Source organism: Saimiri boliviensis, chromosome 11 (genome assembly GCF_048565385.1).
Source record: "Saimiri boliviensis isolate mSaiBol1 chromosome 11, mSaiBol1.pri, whole genome shotgun sequence".
In the NCBI taxonomy this organism is placed as follows: Eukaryota; Metazoa; Chordata; class Mammalia; order Primates; family Cebidae; genus Saimiri; species Saimiri boliviensis.
Window position 1 is genome coordinate 60,102,761 of NC_133459.1, and position 18,228 is coordinate 60,120,988.

General features: G+C 41.6%; 1 protein-coding gene across 9 annotated transcripts in view; it reads left to right on the plus strand.

The window, feature by feature from the left end:
- Positions 1–18,228, plus strand: part of PATJ (PATJ crumbs cell polarity complex component) — a 430,121-nt gene that overhangs the window by 40,135 nt on the left and 371,758 nt on the right. For all 9 annotated transcript variants that reach the window (XM_074380917.1, XM_074380918.1, XM_074380919.1 and 6 more), the window contains exons 8-11: positions 7,810–8,028; positions 11,226–11,325; positions 15,011–15,102; positions 16,923–17,064. In XM_074380917.1, coding sequence (XP_074237018.1) covers positions 7,810–8,028; positions 11,226–11,325; positions 15,011–15,102; positions 16,923–17,064 — 553 coding nt within the window. The remainder of the gene's footprint in view (positions 1–7,809; positions 8,029–11,225; positions 11,326–15,010; positions 15,103–16,922; positions 17,065–18,228) is intronic.

Consider the following 18,228-nt stretch of genomic DNA (forward strand, 5'->3'; position numbering starts at 1 on the left):
ATATATATTAATAAAAATTAACATATTAAATATTAAATATTTAAAAAATTCCTCAGTACCAATTTTTGCATATGAATACATTTGTGAATTCATCTTTACCAGCAGTCAGGTTTCTCCAGAGAAACAGAACCAGTAGAGTGTGAGTGTGTGTGTGTGTGTGTGTGTGTATGTGTATGTATGCATATATAAAGAGGTTGTTTTTAAAAATTGTCTCATGCCATGGTGGGGGCTGGCAAAACTCAGACAAGAGTTGATGTTGTAGTCTTGAGTTTGAGATCCATAGGGCAAGCCAGCAGAATTTCTCAGGAAGCTGTGTTACATTCTTTTTTTTTTTTTTGAGACAGAGTTTCACTCTTGTTACCCAGGCTGGAGTGCAATGGTGCGATCTCGGCTCACCGCAACCTCCGCCTCCTGGGTTCAGGCAATTCTCCTGCCTCAGCCTCCTGAGTAGTTGGGATTACAGGCACACGCCACCATGCCCAGCTAATGTTTTTGTATTTTTAGTAGAGACGGGGTTTCACCATGTTGACCAGGATGGTCTCGATCTCTTGACCTCGTGATCCACCCGTCTCGGCCTCCCAAAGTGCTGGGATTACAGGCTTGAGCCACCGCGCCCGGCCCTGTGTTACATTCTTGAAGCAGAATTCCTTCTCTAGGAAATCTAGTTTTTGCTTGTGAATTCTTCAACTGATTGGATGAGGCCCACCTATGTCATTGAGGGCAATCTTCCTTTACTTAAAGTCAACTGTTCGTATATGCTAATCACATTTACAAAATACCTTTGCAGCTACATCTAGACTAGTGTTTGACCAAAACAGTCAGCACCACATTCTAGCCAAGTTGACACATATAATTTAACTGTTATACCATCCATTACCACAATCAAGGTAATGAGCCTATTCATTACCCCCAGCAGATTCTTGCGCTACTTCGTGATTCCTATCCCTCCATTCTTAATGATTTTTAAGAATGTGAAGGAGTTCTGTCTTCATCCCTTTAGTATTCCTATAAGGAAATACCTGAGGCTGGGTAATTTAAAAGAGGTTTATATAGCTTACAGTTCTGCTGGCTGGAAAATGTGGCATCTGGAGAAAGCCTCAGGCTGCTTCCATGGTGGAAGGTGAAGGAGAGCCAGCGTGTGCAGAGATTATGTGGATGGTGAGGAAGCACGGGGCAGGTTGTCGGAGTGAAGATGGTGATGGGGAGGGGCTCTTTTTAACAATCAGAGTGAGAACTCACTACACCAAGTAAACTCACTGCAGAGAACTCAGAGCAAGAACTCACTGCATGAAGCCATTCACGAGGGATTCACCCCTATGACCCAAACACCTTCCATTGGGCCCCACCTCCCAGGTTCCAGCGATTCTCATGTCTCAGCCTCCTGAGTAGCTGCGATTACAGGTACTGTATGTGTCACCACACCCGGCTAATTTTTTGTATTTTTAGTAGAGACGGGGTTTCACCATGTTGGCCAGGCTGATCTCGAACTCTTTGGGGACAAAGGTTTCTTTGGGGACAAATGTCCAAACTGTAGCAAGTTCTGAGACCAGAATGTTTGAGAATGTTCATTTCATAGACCTTTAAAACACATCTGTGGCTGGGTGTGGTGGCTCATGCCTGAAATCCCAGCATTTTGGAAAGCTGAGATGGGTAGACCACTTGAGGTCAGGAGTTTGAGACCAGCCTGGCCGACAAGGTGAAACCCCATCTCTACAAAAAATACAAAAAAAGTTAACCAGGTGTGGTGATGCAAGCCTGCAATCCCAACTACTGAGGAGACTGAGGCAGGAGAACCGCTTGAACCTAGGAGGCGGAGGTTGTAGTGAGCCGAGATCATGCCACTGCTCCAGCCTGGGTGACAGAGCAAGACTCTGTCTTAAGAAAACAAACAAAAACCACACACATCTGTGGCACAAAACAAATAATATTCTTTAAGGATTCTTAAAATTTTTTTTTATAACCTGGAAAGTGAAATATTGCAGCCAATTTTGAAATGACTTTCTTTGTATTCCCTTCCTTCTTCTGCCTCTGCCTTAGCAATTTTAACAGGTTTGTTAGCTGGAGTGGCATTTTTTTCCCTAAAATGCAAAGTGGAGTGGTTATTGTGCAAAACAAAGGGTCAAGTAAATTTAAACAAAATCTAATAAGTTTCTTTCCTGTAAGAATTTTCTGAGCTTTTAAAATACTAACGTGCCTTATGAATTTTCACAAAAATAAGATATGCAGAGTTTCCCAGATTAATCCCATTGAGGCATTGTTGGAAAAAGCCCAAGTCTGATTTTCGCCCTTTACTGGAAGGGATCGTCACTATTTCAGATCATCAAAGAGGAGGTAGAGGGTATGCTTGTCACAGGGTCATAAGTGCTCAAATAGAAGGAAGTACTCATGCCAGACATTGTTATCTGCTTAATGTACATTATTCCCATGTAACCTTCAAAACAGTCATAAGTTTTACTCCCAAATTATAGATATGGAAAACCATTAAGAAATTGCCCAAGCCTACAGCAGCTAGGTGAGCGACAAAGTCAGGACTGAGCTCGTATTTTTTTTTATTCTGAAGTCTGAGCTTTGTTGTTTGAATTTGTCAAAAGTTAAACCTGATGTTTTCCTTTTCCTGATATATACCTGTGCACAGTTGTTCACATCCACCGACAGAGGGTAGTCACCTCTAGAAACAACAGAGGGCATATGGTAAGACCAGACACAGGGGACAAAGCAGTATTCACTTCTCCTTTCCTCTCATATCAGCTGACGGCAAATAAAACGTCTTCAGCCTTCTTGTTGTGATCCGTGTATCTCCTTCCTTGGCCTGCCTCGTGTGTTGCCTGTCACCAGTCGATGTTATGCTTGCTCATGAAATGAGCAATGAATGAGACTCATGAAATGACTTAAGCTGCAGCACCCTCAGGCCCTAGGCTATGGCACAAGATGTGGTGTACACCCTCCCTAGATCTACCTTTGGAGAAATTCTTCTCAACACACCTACATCCAAATAAGCCTCTGAAAGAAAAGAGCATAGGATTATAGTGTGTGAGCTTCTGAATCAGACAGATGAAGGCTTGAATTCTGGAGCCACCTCTCTCTGGGAAAATGACATCTTGGCTTAATGCCCTACTTCTAAAATGGTCCCCAAGACCACCAGGTTGGATGACTTGCTAGGTGGACTCATAGGACTCAGCAGACAGTTGTGCGCACAGCTATCACAGTGAAAGAATACAAAGCAAAATCCACATGGAAAAGGTGTATGAGGTGGAGTCTGGAGGAAACCAGGCACCAGCTTCCACCGAGTCCTCTCCCCGTGGAGCCATAGAGGACACACTTAAATCTTCCAGTGGTGAATTATGACCACACGTCTGAAATGTCTGCCATGGAAACCCATCAGAGACTCAGTGCACAGTATTGTTACTGGATGCTGGTCATGTAGGCACACACCGTGTGGCATATACTGATGTCCTTGACTTCCAGGAGAATGCAGGTGTTCAGGAGAAACCACACTTTAGGTGCCTGGAGCCATGTTTACCAGGGAATGGTGAGAACCCTCACGGAATCCAAGCTCCCAGGTGTTAGCCAAGGGCTAACCTTGTGAGAAGGCCTTTCAAAGGAAAACAGTCTTAGGCTTGCTCTTTTTTTTTTTTTTTTTTTTTTTTATTGCGATGAAGTCTTGCTCTGTCACCAGGCTGGAGTCCAGTGGCACAACCTCGGCTCACTGCAACCTCTGCCTCCCAGGTTCAAATGATTCTCCTGCCTCAGCCTCCCAAGTAGCTGGGAATACTGGTGCCCACTGCTTGCCTGGCTAATTTTTATATTTTAGTAGAGGCGGGGTTTCACCATATTCGTGATATGGTTCCAGATTCTACATTGTAACTGTATAAGAAACAACCGCTTGTCAAGTTTTGGTGTGTTATCAAAGAATCAGATTGAGGCCAGATACGCGTAGTTGTTTTCTCTTTTGAAAGAATCGATAGATTAATAAACTTTTATATGTGAATGTTTTATTAGCATGCTGTGTACTTGAATCTTGGCATAGCTATTCACTGGTTTTCATTGATTGATTATTTCTGTTAAAGAACAAGAGGGACTTTATGCCTTTCACTTTCCTGACACAGAAGACAGGTTATGGAAGGAGAATGTTGATCAGAAAATATCAATAAAATGCAGTCTGGGGCTGCTGGACTTAGACAAGGTAGCTGTCATTTTGGTGTTTTTCTTTTTCTTTTTTTTTTTTTTGAGACGGAGTTTCGCTCTTGATACCCAGGCTGGAGTGCAATGGCGCGATCTCGGCTCACCGCAACCTCCGCTGCCTGGGTTCAGGCAATTCTCCTGCCTCAGCCTCCTGAGTAGCTGGGATTACAGGCACGAGCCACCATGCCCAGCTATTTTTTTTGTATTTTTAGTAGAGACGGGGTTTCACCATGTTGACCAGGATGGTCTCGATCTCTTGACCTTGTGATCCACCCGCCTCGGCCTCCCAAAGTGCTGGGATTACAGGCTTGAGCCACCGCGCCCGGCCCATTTTGGTGTTTTTCTATCAATCTGACTAATGACTATTTTTGTACTTATGAATTCTTTAGAACACCTGCTTTTCTGTAGGAAGAAAATGTTTGACTTTCAGTGACAGATGCAAATTATCCACATCATTTTAAATTAAGAGTTGAGGTAAAATAGAAGAAAAATAATGCCTAGGAAGTGACTAAAAATATACCTTATGATAAAATGTCCTTCTTCAGCCAAGCCAAGTATGAAAACACTTATTAGACATATTTTTTTTATCTTTTGATCAAGGCATAATTCTGTTGAAGAATAGTTTGATTTACAGAGGCAACTTTACTCTAACTTTTCATCGGGACCACTGACTTTCTCTTAAGTAGTTGCTTATTTTGTTTCAAGTTTGTTGCGTGGATGAAAACAGAGTATCAAATTATCATTATTCAAGTGGAAATCCAGCCATTCTTTATTCCTTTTTTCATAACACTGTCCTCCTTGGATCTGTTTCTGATCTCTAAGTCTTTGCAGATGTTTCTGAATTAAATTGCATTTCTGCTGCACTGCTTCTCTCCACTTCCAGTCCCTTCCAGTGCCTTCTGCAGCATTTACAACAAAACACAGAGCTTTGTACTCATAGTTTCAGTCGAAAGCATTCCTTCATTTAGGTTCCTGTAAAATTGGAGAAAAGGAAGGATGGAGAATAGATTTTTCAGTCTAAGAGTTTTTAAAAAAGACTTACTCCTTCAGAATCTCATCTTTAGCTTGCAGTTGGTGCCACCTGGAACTAGAAATTTGAAGCTTAGGACTGGATTAACCCGGTAGTCTTTGCTCTGTTCTCAAGCTTTCTATGTTGCAGAATATCTGTTTTTCATCTTCGTTTCATTCAAACTTCTTGAGAGTTATAGGCAGTTTCTTGGGGAACAGGAAAACAGTAAATTTACTATCTACTAGCAGCCTTTGCATGTAGGAGATTGACTTGCTACAGTAATATTACTCTGGAGATACTGAAGTATAAGGCAGATAACTAAATGAGAATAGTCTTCAGTGAGCAACTTGGATTCAACTTTGGTTCAACCCTTTTATCAGCTTTGTGACCTTGGCCAAGTCAGTCAAACTTTTTATATCTCAATTTTCTCATTTGAAAGTTGTCCTCCTCTAAGTGAGATGGTACATGAAAGTGATTTTGAACCTGCAAGATGCTCTGCATGTGTAAGTGTAAATAAAGCCAGCTATGTTAACATGGTGGTATCTTTAATACACTATAACAAAGATAAGTAAAGTGAATTCAAAATTTCTTACTAAACAAATTTAGGAAAAATTTTGTAAAAATTAGCTGTTTCAAAAATTTCACAAAGAAGGGAATGAACATTTTGAACAGATATGCATTTTGATAAATTGTTATTAACCCTCTGTGTATGAAATATACGTACATATAAAAGAATGTATATAATACCTGTGCACATTTTAAATAATAATTACAACAATAATTGTTTTCAAGACCAATATGGGCAACAGAGTGGGACTCTATCTCAACAACAAAAAGAAACCAAAACAATAATTACCAGTGTGTAATACATACCACCTAGCTTAAGAGACATAACATTTTGTATCTTTTCTTTCAACTCATTCGGAATCATGACTTTATTTTTATATTTTTTATGAGACAGAGTCTTGCTCTGTCACCCAAGCTGGAGTGCAGTGGTGTGATCTTGGCTCACTGCAACCTCTGCCTCCCAGGTTCAAGCGATTCTCATGCCTCAGCTTCCCGAGTGGTTGAGATTATAGGTGTGTGCCACCACACCTGGCTATTTTTGTGTTTTTAGTAGAATCAGAGTTTCTCCATGTTGGCCAGGCTGGTCTTGAACTCCTGGCCTCAAGAGATTCACCCACCTTGACCTCCCAAAGTGCTGGGATTATAGGTGTGAACCACCCTGCCAGCAGAATTGTGACTTTAAATACCTCATGTGTGCTAATGACTTGCAGGGCTTTTTTTTTCTTTTCTTTTCTTTTGACCTCTCCCCAACTCTTCAATTTAAATATGTAGTCTGGATTTCTCCCCTGAACTCCAGATTTGTGTATCTGGCTGTATACCTGTTACCTCCACTTGACTGTTTAATAAGTATCTTAAGACAACAGCTCTGTATCTTTATCTCAGTTCATGTAATCCCAGCACTTTGGGAGGCCGAGGCGGGTGGATCACAAGGTCGAGAGATCGAAACCATCCAGGTCAACAAGGTGAAACCCCATCTCTACTAAAAATACAAAAAATTAGCTGGGCATGGTGGCACATGCCTGTAATCCCAGCTACTCAGGAGGTTGAGGCAGGAGAATTGCCTGAACCCAGGAGGCGGAGGCTGCAGTGAGCCGAGATCGCGCCATTGCACTCCAGCCTGGGTAACAAGAGCGAAACTCCGTCTCAAAAAAAAAAAAAAAAAAAAAAAAAAATAAGTATCTTAAGACAACAGCTCTGTATCTTTATCTCAGTTCATGGCTACTCTTATCTTTCCAGTTGCTCAGGCTAAAAACTTGGGGTTTTGAGTCCTCCTCCCCCCACAACCCACCACATCCCATATAGAAGCTATCTGCAGATCCTATTGACAGTTTACTAAAAATATATCTTGGATCTCACTTCTGAACACCCCAACTGCAAACCACACCCAAGCTATTGTGGATTATTGCTAAGACCTCCCGACTCGTATCTTTGCTTCTATCATTGCCTCTTGTGTAGTTTATTTTCAGCATAGAAGCTAGAATTATGTTGTTAAAGTCAGTCAGGTAATGTCATTCCTCTGTGCCTTCCCTTCCCAATCATGCAAAGAAGATACCCTATACTGTCTGACTCCATTAACTCCCCCATCTCGTGGACTATTCTTCTTTTTCCTCATTTTCTTGTAGCCACACTGGCATCTTTCTATTCCTCAAACGTGTCACTGAACATGTTAGTTTTGAAGTTCCCAGCTTTATGCTGGAGACTTCTGTGTTGACCTTTCCTTCTCGAGGCCCTGAGCTTTCTGACCTCTTCGGTGCAGGGCCATTAACACCCTACCTCTAGGCCATTAGGCCTGAGCTTATACCCTCAAGCAGAAGCCTTTTTTAGAATACTGATTACTTTTCTCACTCTGAGCCATTCCTTTGTGTTTTACATGGAATTTCTTCATTCTCACCAATTCAGCCAGTTATTAACAATATTCCATTTTATTTAGCATGTTAGGTGGCTTCTTCGTCAGCCATTTTGCGAGAGCTGAAAGTCTGATGAATTGTTATCAACTGGTGAAGTTAGAGCATTGATTTCTCAAAATAATTTTGTCTTTTCTTGGGTTGAAGGATGGAAGACTGCAGACAGGGGACCACATCTTGAAGATTGGTGGCACAAATGTGCAGGGAATGACCAGTGAGCAAGTTGCACAGGTTCTAAGGAACTGTGGGAATTCAGTCAGGATGCTCGTTGCTAGAGACCCAACTGGTGAAGTTTCGGTAACCCCTCCTGCCCCTGCAGCCTTGCCTGTCGCCCTGCCCACTGTAGCCAGCAAGGGCCCTGGTTCTGTGAGTATACGTATCATTTTTTTGTCTTAAACCAAGCCTGGGTGTGACACACTGTAAGATAAGAAATTCACCTTGAAGCACCACATTGGTGTGAGTTGAGCGCTCACCAGTGAAATAGGAAAAAAAAAAAAAACCTCACTTGGAGACATCAGACATGTTCGTTTTCTGTTTCGCTGTTTCTCGGGGTGAAGTCATTCAACTTCTCTGAGCCTGGTTAAGTCATTCAACCTCTCTGAACCTCTGTGTCTTGTTTATAAGTTGAAGAATAATAATACTTGCCTTGTCGGCTGGGCGCGGTGGCTCAAGCCTGTAATCCCAGCACTTTGGGAGGCCGAGGCGGGTGGATCACGAGGTCAAGAGATCGAGACCATCCTGGTCAGCAAGGTGAAACCCCGTCTCTACTAAAAATACAAAAAGTTAGCTGGGCATGGTGGTGCGTGCCTGTAATCCCAGCTACTCAGGAGGCTGAGGCAGAAGAATTGCCTGAACCCAGGAGGCGGAGGTTGCGGTGAGCCGAGATCGCGCCATTGCACTCCAGCCTGGGTAACGAGCGAAACTCCATCTAAAAAAAAAAAAAAAATACTTGCCTTGTCATTGGGCTGGTGAGGGGAGAACTGTAAGAAAAAAAACTTCCAAGTGGTGAAGGGAAACCTGGAAACACGGGCTAATGTATGAGAATTACCACTGGTAGCCACAGGCTGGCTAAAGGGAGTGAATATCAATGGTAATATTTATTACAATAATTATTTTGGTTATATAATAATAATAGTTATTATTAACTATCAAGCACCTGGAATTATTCAGGTCATCTGAAATCTTCACGGTAATTCTGCCAGTTAGGCCTTATTATACATTTAATAGATGAGGAAGATAAAGTCAAACATCACGTTAAAGACCTTACAGGGAGTAAGTTGTAAAACTGGAATTTGAATTCACATCTTTCTGGTCCATTTTAAGCTCCTTCCCACTCTCTCAACAGGGGCTTTTAATGAAGACATAAAAAAGTAATAGCAAAGAAATAGGGGGGTTTGTTTTTTTTCCGCTCTTGTTGCCCAGGCTGGAGTACAATGGCGTGATCTTGGCTCACCGCAACCTCCGCCTTCCAGGTTCAAGTGGTTTTCCTGCCTCAGCCTCCTGAGTAGCTATGTTTATAGGTATGTGCCACCATGCTAGGCTAATTTTGTATTTTTAGTAGAGATGGGATTTCTTCATGGTGGTCAGGCTGGTCTCAAACTCCCGACCTCAGGAGATCCGCCCGCTTTGGCCTCCCAAAGTGCTGGGATTATAGGTATTTACAGAACTGTTTAAAAGATGAGTATTGAAAATAAGTTTTAGGACCAGATGCAGTAGCGCACCTGTAGTCCCAGCTACTTGGGAGGCTGAATGGGGAGGATTGCTTGAGGCCAGGAGTTTGAGGTTGCAGTAAGCTACGATTGCTCCACTACACTCCCGTCTGGGTGACAGAGCAAGATCCTGTCTCTTAAAAAGAAGAAGAAGAAGAAAAGAAAAGAAGTTTTATGTCAATATTTTTATATTAGTTAACAATATAATTAGTCTTACCTTTTGTTCCTAAATTTTTCTTTATGTTCATGGTTCTTTGAGATACAAATATAGCCTTTTTTTCTAAGCGGTTATATTAGTTTTCTATTGTTGTATAACAAATTATAACAAATTTACTTGTTTAAAACAATATCCTTTGTTAGTTCAGAGTTCTGTAGGTCAGAATTTAGGGTGGGCTTGGCTGGTCTCTCCGCTTAGCTTTTTTTTTTTTTTTTTGAGACAGTTTCAGTCTGTTGCCCAGGCTGGAATGCAGTGGCACAATCTCAGCTCACTGCAACCTCCACCTCCCGGGTTCAAGCGATTCTTCTGTCTCAGCCTCTGGAGTAGCTGGGGTTACTGGCATGTGCCACCACGCCTGGCTAAATTTTATATTTTTAGTAGAGATGGAGTTTCGCCATGTTGGCCAGGCTGATCTCCAACTCCTGACCTCAGGTGATCCGCCTGCCGCAGCCTCCCAAAGTGCTGGGATTATAGGTGTGAGCCACTGTGCCTGGCCTCTGCTTAGCTTCTCACACGGCCAAAATCAAGGTGTTGGCCTGGCTGGGCTCTTTTCTGGATGCCCTGGGGACAGTCCATATCCAATCTCACTCAGATTGTTGGCAGAATCTCGTTCCTTGCCACTGTAGGACTGAGGTCCCTATTTATTTGTCTGCTGCCAGCCAGAGACCTCTTTCGGCTCCTTAAGATCCCCCACATTCCTTGTCACATGACTCCTTCCATCTTCAAACCACAAGTTGAAGATCATCTTCTTTTTTCTGATTCAGATAATCTTCTTTTTTTTTTTTTTTTGAGACGAAGTCTTGCTCTGTCACCCAGGCTGGGGTACAGTGGCATGACTTTGGCTCACTGCAACCTCTGCCTTCTCCTGTCTCAGCATCCCGAGTAGCTGGGACTACAGGCATGTGCCACCACACCTGGCTGATTTCTTTTTTTTTTTTTGAGACGGCGTTTCACTCTTGTTACCCAGGCTGGAGTGCAATGGCGCGATCTGGGCTCACTGCAACCTCCGCCTCCTGGGTTCAGGCAATTCTCCTGCCTCAGCCTCCTGAGTAGCTGGGATTACAGGCACGTGCCACCATGCCCAGCTAATTTTTTTGTATTTTTGGTAGAGACGGGGTTTCACCATGTTGACCAGTATGGTCTCGATCTCTTGACCTCGTGATCCACCCGCCTCAGCCTCCCAAAGTGATGGGATTACAGGCTTGAGCCACCGCGCCCGGCCCCTTGATTTTTTGTATTTTTAGTAGAGACAGGGTTTCACCGAGTTAGCCAGGATGGTCTTGATCTCCTGACCTCGTGATTTGCCCACCTCGTCCTCCCAAAATGCTGGGATTACAGGCATGAGCCCCCGTGCCCGGCCGGATCTTTTCCATTTCCCTTTTTGCTACCAGCAGGAGAAAACTCTGCCTTTAAAAGGCTGTAGTGATGAGATTAGTCCACCTGGATAATCTCCCTTTTGCCATGTAATATGGCATCAATATGGGAGTAGAACCAGGGATTGAAGGTCATGGGGACCATTTTACAATTCTGCCTAACATAGATGTTAGGAAAATCCTTGACAAACCTTGCACAGATTGACTATGTACACACAGGTATGCAACTAAGCATGTATCATTAAATTTGGTTTTTCCTTTTAGGACACTTCTCTTTTTGAAACTTACAATGTTGAGCTTGTTAAAAAAGATGGGCAGAGTCTTGGAATTAGAATTGTTGGCTATGTTGGAACATCTCATACAGGTAAATGAATAATTTCTTTTTGGTTTTTTTTTTTGAGCATCTCACAGATCCATTTATTTATGCCATGAAGTAAATGGTACTGATACAAGTGTACAGTGATATTCCATGTGCCCCGTCTAACATGGCTTGCTCAGATTTACAGGCAGACTGACATTTTCTTTCACATGTATTCCAAGTAAGCTGGTTAATGACGATCATGAGCAGATGCTGCAGCTTTCGCAGCCTTATCTCTGTTATCAGTGGCATGGAGTTTACAAACGATGAAGTCCATCAGCCCCATTCCTACCCAAATCTCCTGGTAATCTTGGGTATAATAGGGTTTCAAGGGGAGCCACATATTTTTAATAAAACTTGGAAGCATCTTGGCGTAGGAAAGGCAGCTCAGGGAGCACCACAAACCCGCACTCCAAAAATGAGTAATTTCTATTTTATATTTGGAAATAATTGTAAAGGATGTTAAGGTTTCTAGATAGTAAAATTAAATACTTGCAGATTTTAATTTAAATCTTGAACCATAAAATCCTGAATCTATAATAGCAACCAGTCACTTCTCAGTGATTGCAGAATCACATTTTTATCTCAATAGTTTTAGAGCTGGCTTGATAGTCATTAACAAAAAAATGTAATTGGTCACTTCAGTGTATAATATTTGAATTGTACCTTCTTCGTTTGTAAAATAGATATGTTGTGGATATTGTTAACGTATTACGATAGATTAGATTTGTGATAAGTAAATTGATTACTGTATTTCATATTGTGAATGTTCCTAAAGTATGAGTATTATGTTTTATCACTAAAAAAAAAGTTAAACAAGCATTTTCATTAGAACTGTTTTCCTTTTGTATAAAAGGAATAAACTATGAGAATAAATACACAGTTAAAGTATCTCTGAATAAAACTCACTCAACTCCTATCTGCAAAGCTTTGATAGCTTTCACTATAAGATTTATTCCCTTATTGTAAGAGAATTATTAAGGTAAGAAAAATAAGCCTTTCCGCAAATATTTGCCAATAATATGAAAATTCAGAGTTATAAAATGTTCTAGTTTTTTTTAATAGCAAGACTACAGAGTTAATTTCCTAAAAAAAACTGTTATTTTGCATACTTACAGCAGGTGGAAGGATTAAGAGTGCTAATGTATTCAAAGTCCTGAATGAAATTCATGTCAGACCACCTTGTGCTATTTTAGCCTGATGAAATATCTTTTTTCAAATCTTTAGATTCTAAGTGCCACCTTTATTTAGGTTCAGAATTTAAATGACATTCAAAAGAGCTAAGTGTGGATTGTATAATAATGTTACAAAAAAACACATGAAGTAGTTTTTTTTTTTTTTTTTGACACGGAGTTTCGCTCTTGTTACCCAGGCTGGAGTGCAATGGCGCGATCTCGGCTCACCGCAACCTCCGCCTCCTGGGTTCAGGCAATTCTCCTGCCTCAGCCTCCTGAGTAGCTGGGATTACAGGCACGCGCCACGACGCCCAGCTAATTTTTAGTATTTTTAGTAGAGACGGGGTTTCACCATGTTGACCAGGATGGTCTTGATCTCTTGACCTCGTGATCCACCCGCCTCGGCCTCCCAAAGTGCTGGGATTACAGGCTTGAGCCACCGCACCCGGCTGAAGTAGTTTTTAATATGCTAAGTCTGGTTAGAGGAATCATGATTTAGTTTGTAAACTTATGGTTTAGTTCCTAAGTGAAAGTGAATGAAAAAATTTAATGTTTATGTTACTGAATAAAGGAAAGTATCATTTAACTATATTCCTCCTTCTTCTTTTTTTTTTGAGACAGAGTCTTACTCTGTTGCCCAGGCTGGAGTGCAGTGGCACAATATTGGCTCACTGCAACTTCCAACTCCCAGGTTCAAGAGCTTCTCCTACCCCAGCCTGCAATTAGCTGGGACTGCAGGCATGTACCACTACATCCAGATACTTTTTGTATTTTTAGCACATTCAGGGTTTCACTATGTTGGCCAGGGGTCTCAAACTCCTGACCTCAGGTGATCTATCCGCCTTGGCCTCCCGAAGTGCTGGGATTACAGACGTGAGCCACCACACCTGGCTCATTTTACTTCTTTACCCTCAAAAGCCCCCCCCCCCCTTTTTTTTTTTGAGATGGAGTCTAGCTCTGTCGTCAGGCTGGAGTGCAGTGGCGTGATCTCAGCCCACTGCAACCTCTGATTCCCAGGTTTAAGTGATTCTTCTGCCTCAGCCTCCCGAGTAGCTGGGATTACAGGCATGCACCACCAGGCCCAGCTAATTTTTGTATTTTTTAGTGGAGATGGGGCTTCACCATGTTGGCCAGGATGTTCTTGATCTCCTGACCTCATGATCCGCCCAGCTCCCCATCCCAAAGTGCTAGGATTATAGGTGTGAGCCACTGCATCCAGTCTCAACATGCTTTTTAGCAAGTAGTCTTTGAAAATCATTTTTGCTCTATTCTATTCATTGAACTTTTGAGGAGTTCTGGAGAGAGTAGAAAATGAGTAAGATAAGTCTGTTCAGGGAGAAACATGTAAGCAGCACTTAGTTCTTTTTTAAAAAATTATTATTTTTTTTTTCTGAGACAGAGTCTCACTGTGTTGCCAGGCTGGAGTGCAGTGGCATGATCTCAGCTCACTGCAACCTCTGCCTACTGGGTTCAAGCAATTCTCATGCCTCAGACTCCCCAGTAGCTGTGACTTCGGGTGTCTGCCACCACACCCGATTCACATCCTACAGATGTGAAATTTGCAAATATGGGGACCAAGCAAACTATCATGGTATGGCAGATGACATATTCAGTTTGTCAGAGGGAAACAGAGAATTCACGAAGAAGGTGGCATTTGAGTTATGAATGGAAAAGAAGAAGGTTTTTGATAATTCAAAGTCATTGCACTCCAGCCTGGGTGGCAGGAGCAAAACTCTGTCTCAAATTAAAAGGAGATCATGTGTACTTTTCTTATTTCTGTGTCTGCGAAGCTCACATGAGCAGTGAACTAAGTATAAGCCGGAGAACCTAGGAGACTCTTGTCATAGTGATTGTAAAAAAAAAACGATGAAATCGCTGGGTGTGGTGGCTCATGCCTGTAATCCCAGCACTTTGGGAGGCCGAGGTGGGCAGATCGCGAGGTCAGGAGTTCAAGACCAGCCTGACCAACATGGTGAAACCCTGTCTCTACTAAAAACACAAAAATTATCAGGTGTGGTGGTGCGGGCCTGTAATCCCAGCTATTCAGGAGACTGAGGCGGGAGAATCGCTTGAACCTAGGAGGCAGAGGTTGCAGTGAGCTGAAATTGCGCCACTGCACTCTGGCCTGGGTGACAGAACAACTCCGTCTCAAAAAAAGGAAAAAAAAGAAAATGATGAAGTCATATGCCACATCAGCAGTAAGAGTAGAGACAGACTAAGAGAGAGTCAAACTTACTCTGGATTCTGAATTTCAGCTTAGATTAGAGTACATTTATCAGGGTTCCATTACTGATTATTTTTCCAGAAGAGTAGTCATCAGTCAAATCATTTCAAATTCGGGTCACTTGAGATGGTGACAGTTTGAAGTAATCCATCAATTTCTCTGCTTGTGTTCAAAATAGTATTTATCAAACCTCCAGTCAACCCCGTTAACTAATTAACCTCTTGATACAAATTTTGCAATCAAGCCCTAATTAGAATTTTCTTCCTTTTTCTGTATGTCTGTGCACCTTAAGGGGAAGCTCCAGGGATTTATGTGAAAAGTATAATACCTGGCAGTGCTGCATACCACAATGGCAACATTCAAGTGAATGACAAAATAGTTGCTGTAAGTAACTAGCCTCTGTTTTAGATTTGATTCTAGTTGAAAAAAGGCTGATCGTTATTATAATATATATGAGAAGAGGATGGCTTAATATAGTTTTATAAAGGTTTTTAAAAATTAAGTTAGTACAGTGAAATCTCATTATTTTGAACTCTTAATTTTTTTTTCACTGTCAGTGAAGAAAGGATTCACTAAACATATTGGTACAAAAAATATATTTTTCTATACATATATGTTTGAAAGATGTTCTAGCATTTTCTAGAAAACACCCGAGTACAACACTGTGTTCTTTGAACTCACCCATTTTATGTATAATGAATAGACCATTAACTCGCTTTTTTATCTTTTTGTGAAAGTAGTTTTTTCTGTTAGCAATAATTATGCATACAACTAAAATTGAGATACTTTACATATCTAAGAATATAATAATTACCTTTTATCAATTAAAACTGGCCTTTTCCCCATTTGGTAGAAATTAGTTCAGTTTATATATATATATGTATTAATGTCTACACACACATTGCTTAACATAGAAACAAATATTGGGTGGTATGATTTGGATCCTTGCCCTTCAAATCTATCTAAGGCAGCACATTTCATGACTCTTGGCTTTAAAAGCCTTGTGGGACAGTTGTAATACTTACAGCTAGCACAAAGAAGATTAAGAGAGGAAGCCTACTGGTTATGATAGACTTCAGGAACTGGGCTTGACATAGATTAAGAATACTGTTCTTGCCGGGCGCGGTGGCTCAAGCCTGTAATCCCAGCACTTTGGGAGGCCGAGGCGGGTGGATCACGAGGTCATGAGATCGAGACCATCCTGGTCAACATGGTGAAACCCCGTCTCTACTAAAAATACAAAAAATTAGCTGGGCATGGTGGCGTGTACCTGTAATCCCAGGAGGCTGAGGCAGAAGAATTGCCTGAACCCAGGAGGTGGAGGTTGTGGTGAGCCGAGATCGCGCCATTGCACTCCAGCCTGGGTAACAAGAGCGAAAACTCCGTCTCCAAAAAAAAAAAAAAAAAAAAAAGAATACTGTTCTTGAAAAAGAATACTTTTTCAGAAAGATAGAGGACCTATTGGAGGGAGATCAATGTGTTTCTTGAAAATATCATGTGGTGTGAATACAGGGATGAAGTATTAGATGACCTCTTTAGTTTTGTTAATAACGGCTTCTGTTAATACATCTTGAGAGCTGTATGTAATAACTGACCATCTTTTATGGGATTTTGAATTTTGAATTACATCAGAGATTAAAATCCTTTATATCTCTCAGGCTGTTGGTTTAAGTGACTAACTTAGGAGTACAAATTCGAATTTGCTTTCTAGTGTGTGAGGAAGTTTCTCAGCATGTTTTACTAGTTTTACACCTTTATTTAAAAAATACATCCTAAAGTCTAAATTTACTTACTTACTTACTTATTTCTTGAGACCGAGCCTTGCTCTGTCGCCTAGGCTGGAGTGCAATGGCATGATTTTGGCTCACTACAACCACCACCTCCCAGGTTCAAGTGATTCTCCTGCCTTGGTCCCCCAAGTCGTTGGGTCTATAGGTGCACACCACCACACCTGGCTAATTTTTGTATTTTTAACAGAGACAGGGTTTTACCATGTTGGCCAGGCTGGTCTCAAACTCCTGACCTCGGTGATCCACCCACCTCGGCCTATCAAATTGCTGGGATTACAGATGTGAGCCACTGCACCTGGCCTAAATAATTTATTTTTGGAATGAAAGGATTTGCTTCATTTTATTCATTGTTGCCAGAGTTAAAAATAGTAGCTAACTTGAAACCTCTGTTTAATGTTTCTCTTGATGTTTTAGGTCGACGGTGTGAACATTCAGGGTTTTGCCAACCAGGATGTTGTTGAAGTATTACAAAATGCAGGGCAGGTGGTACACCTCACCCTAGTTCGAAGGAAGACATCCTCATCTACTTCTCCACTTGAACCACCTTCAGACAGAGGTGATTAATGCTGCGACCCCTCTATCTCTCAAGTAGTTTGCATTTGGAAGAAGAGTTCAATTATGGAAGTTGCTCCATGGGTCTCAGAAGGAAATGTTGTCCCACGTCGTGTGATGCAGTGATGGAGAAATGAGTCAGCTTATTTGTTCATTGAGGAAGTGTTTCCTTTGCTTATTATGTCAGTCAGAATAGTAGGATGTGCACCCTGACATGCACTAAGCTCTGAGAGCATCTCTAAATAGAGATGAAAATCATTTTTGCTAAAAGCTTTCAAATTTCATTGATTACATGTATTTGAATAATAAAGGTTTGACATCTTTTGTTGGGGAGATCTCATTTGTCTAATGCTTTGACATTTTACAGAATTGAGGTTTCCTATTACTTTTGTTTTTACGACAGTCTCACTGTCTTGCCCAGGCTGGAGTGCAGTGGCACAATCTTGGCTTACTGCAACCTTTGCCTCCTGGGTTCAAGTGATTCTCATGCTTCAGCCTCCAAGTAGCTGGGACTAGAGGCATTGCCAGCACAGCTGGATAACATTTTTTTGTACTTTTAGTAGAGACAGGGTTTTACCATGTTGGTTAGGCTGGTCTCAAACTCCTGACCTCAGGTGATCTGCCTTCCTTGGCTTCCAAAGTGCTATAATTACAGTTGTAAGCCACTGTGCCCAGCCAGGTTGCCTATTACTTTTAGCAATATATTTTATTCTAATCTGCCTCTTGATTTACTTTTTGAAGTATAGTGAAAGAAAATAAAACATGTATTCGTATTTTTTTTTTTTTTTGGACAAGTCTCACTTTGTTGCCCAGGCTGGAGTGCAGTGGCACGATCATGCCTTCAGCCTTACATGCTGGGCTCAAGTGATCCTCCCACCTCAGCCTCCTGAGTAGCTGGTACCACAGGTGAGCACCACCATACCCAGCTAATTTATTTTTGTTTTTATTTGTAGAGATGGGGTCTTTCCTGTGTTACCCATGCTAGTCTTGAACTCCTAGGCTCACATGATCCACCTGTCTTGGCTTCCTAAAGTACTGGGATTACATGTGTGAACCACAGTGCCTGCTGCATGTCAATTTTTAATTATCAACTTATAAATGTATAGATGGACAAAAGTTGATAATCATGGAAACACATATTCAATTTAGAATGAGTGACTTACTGCCT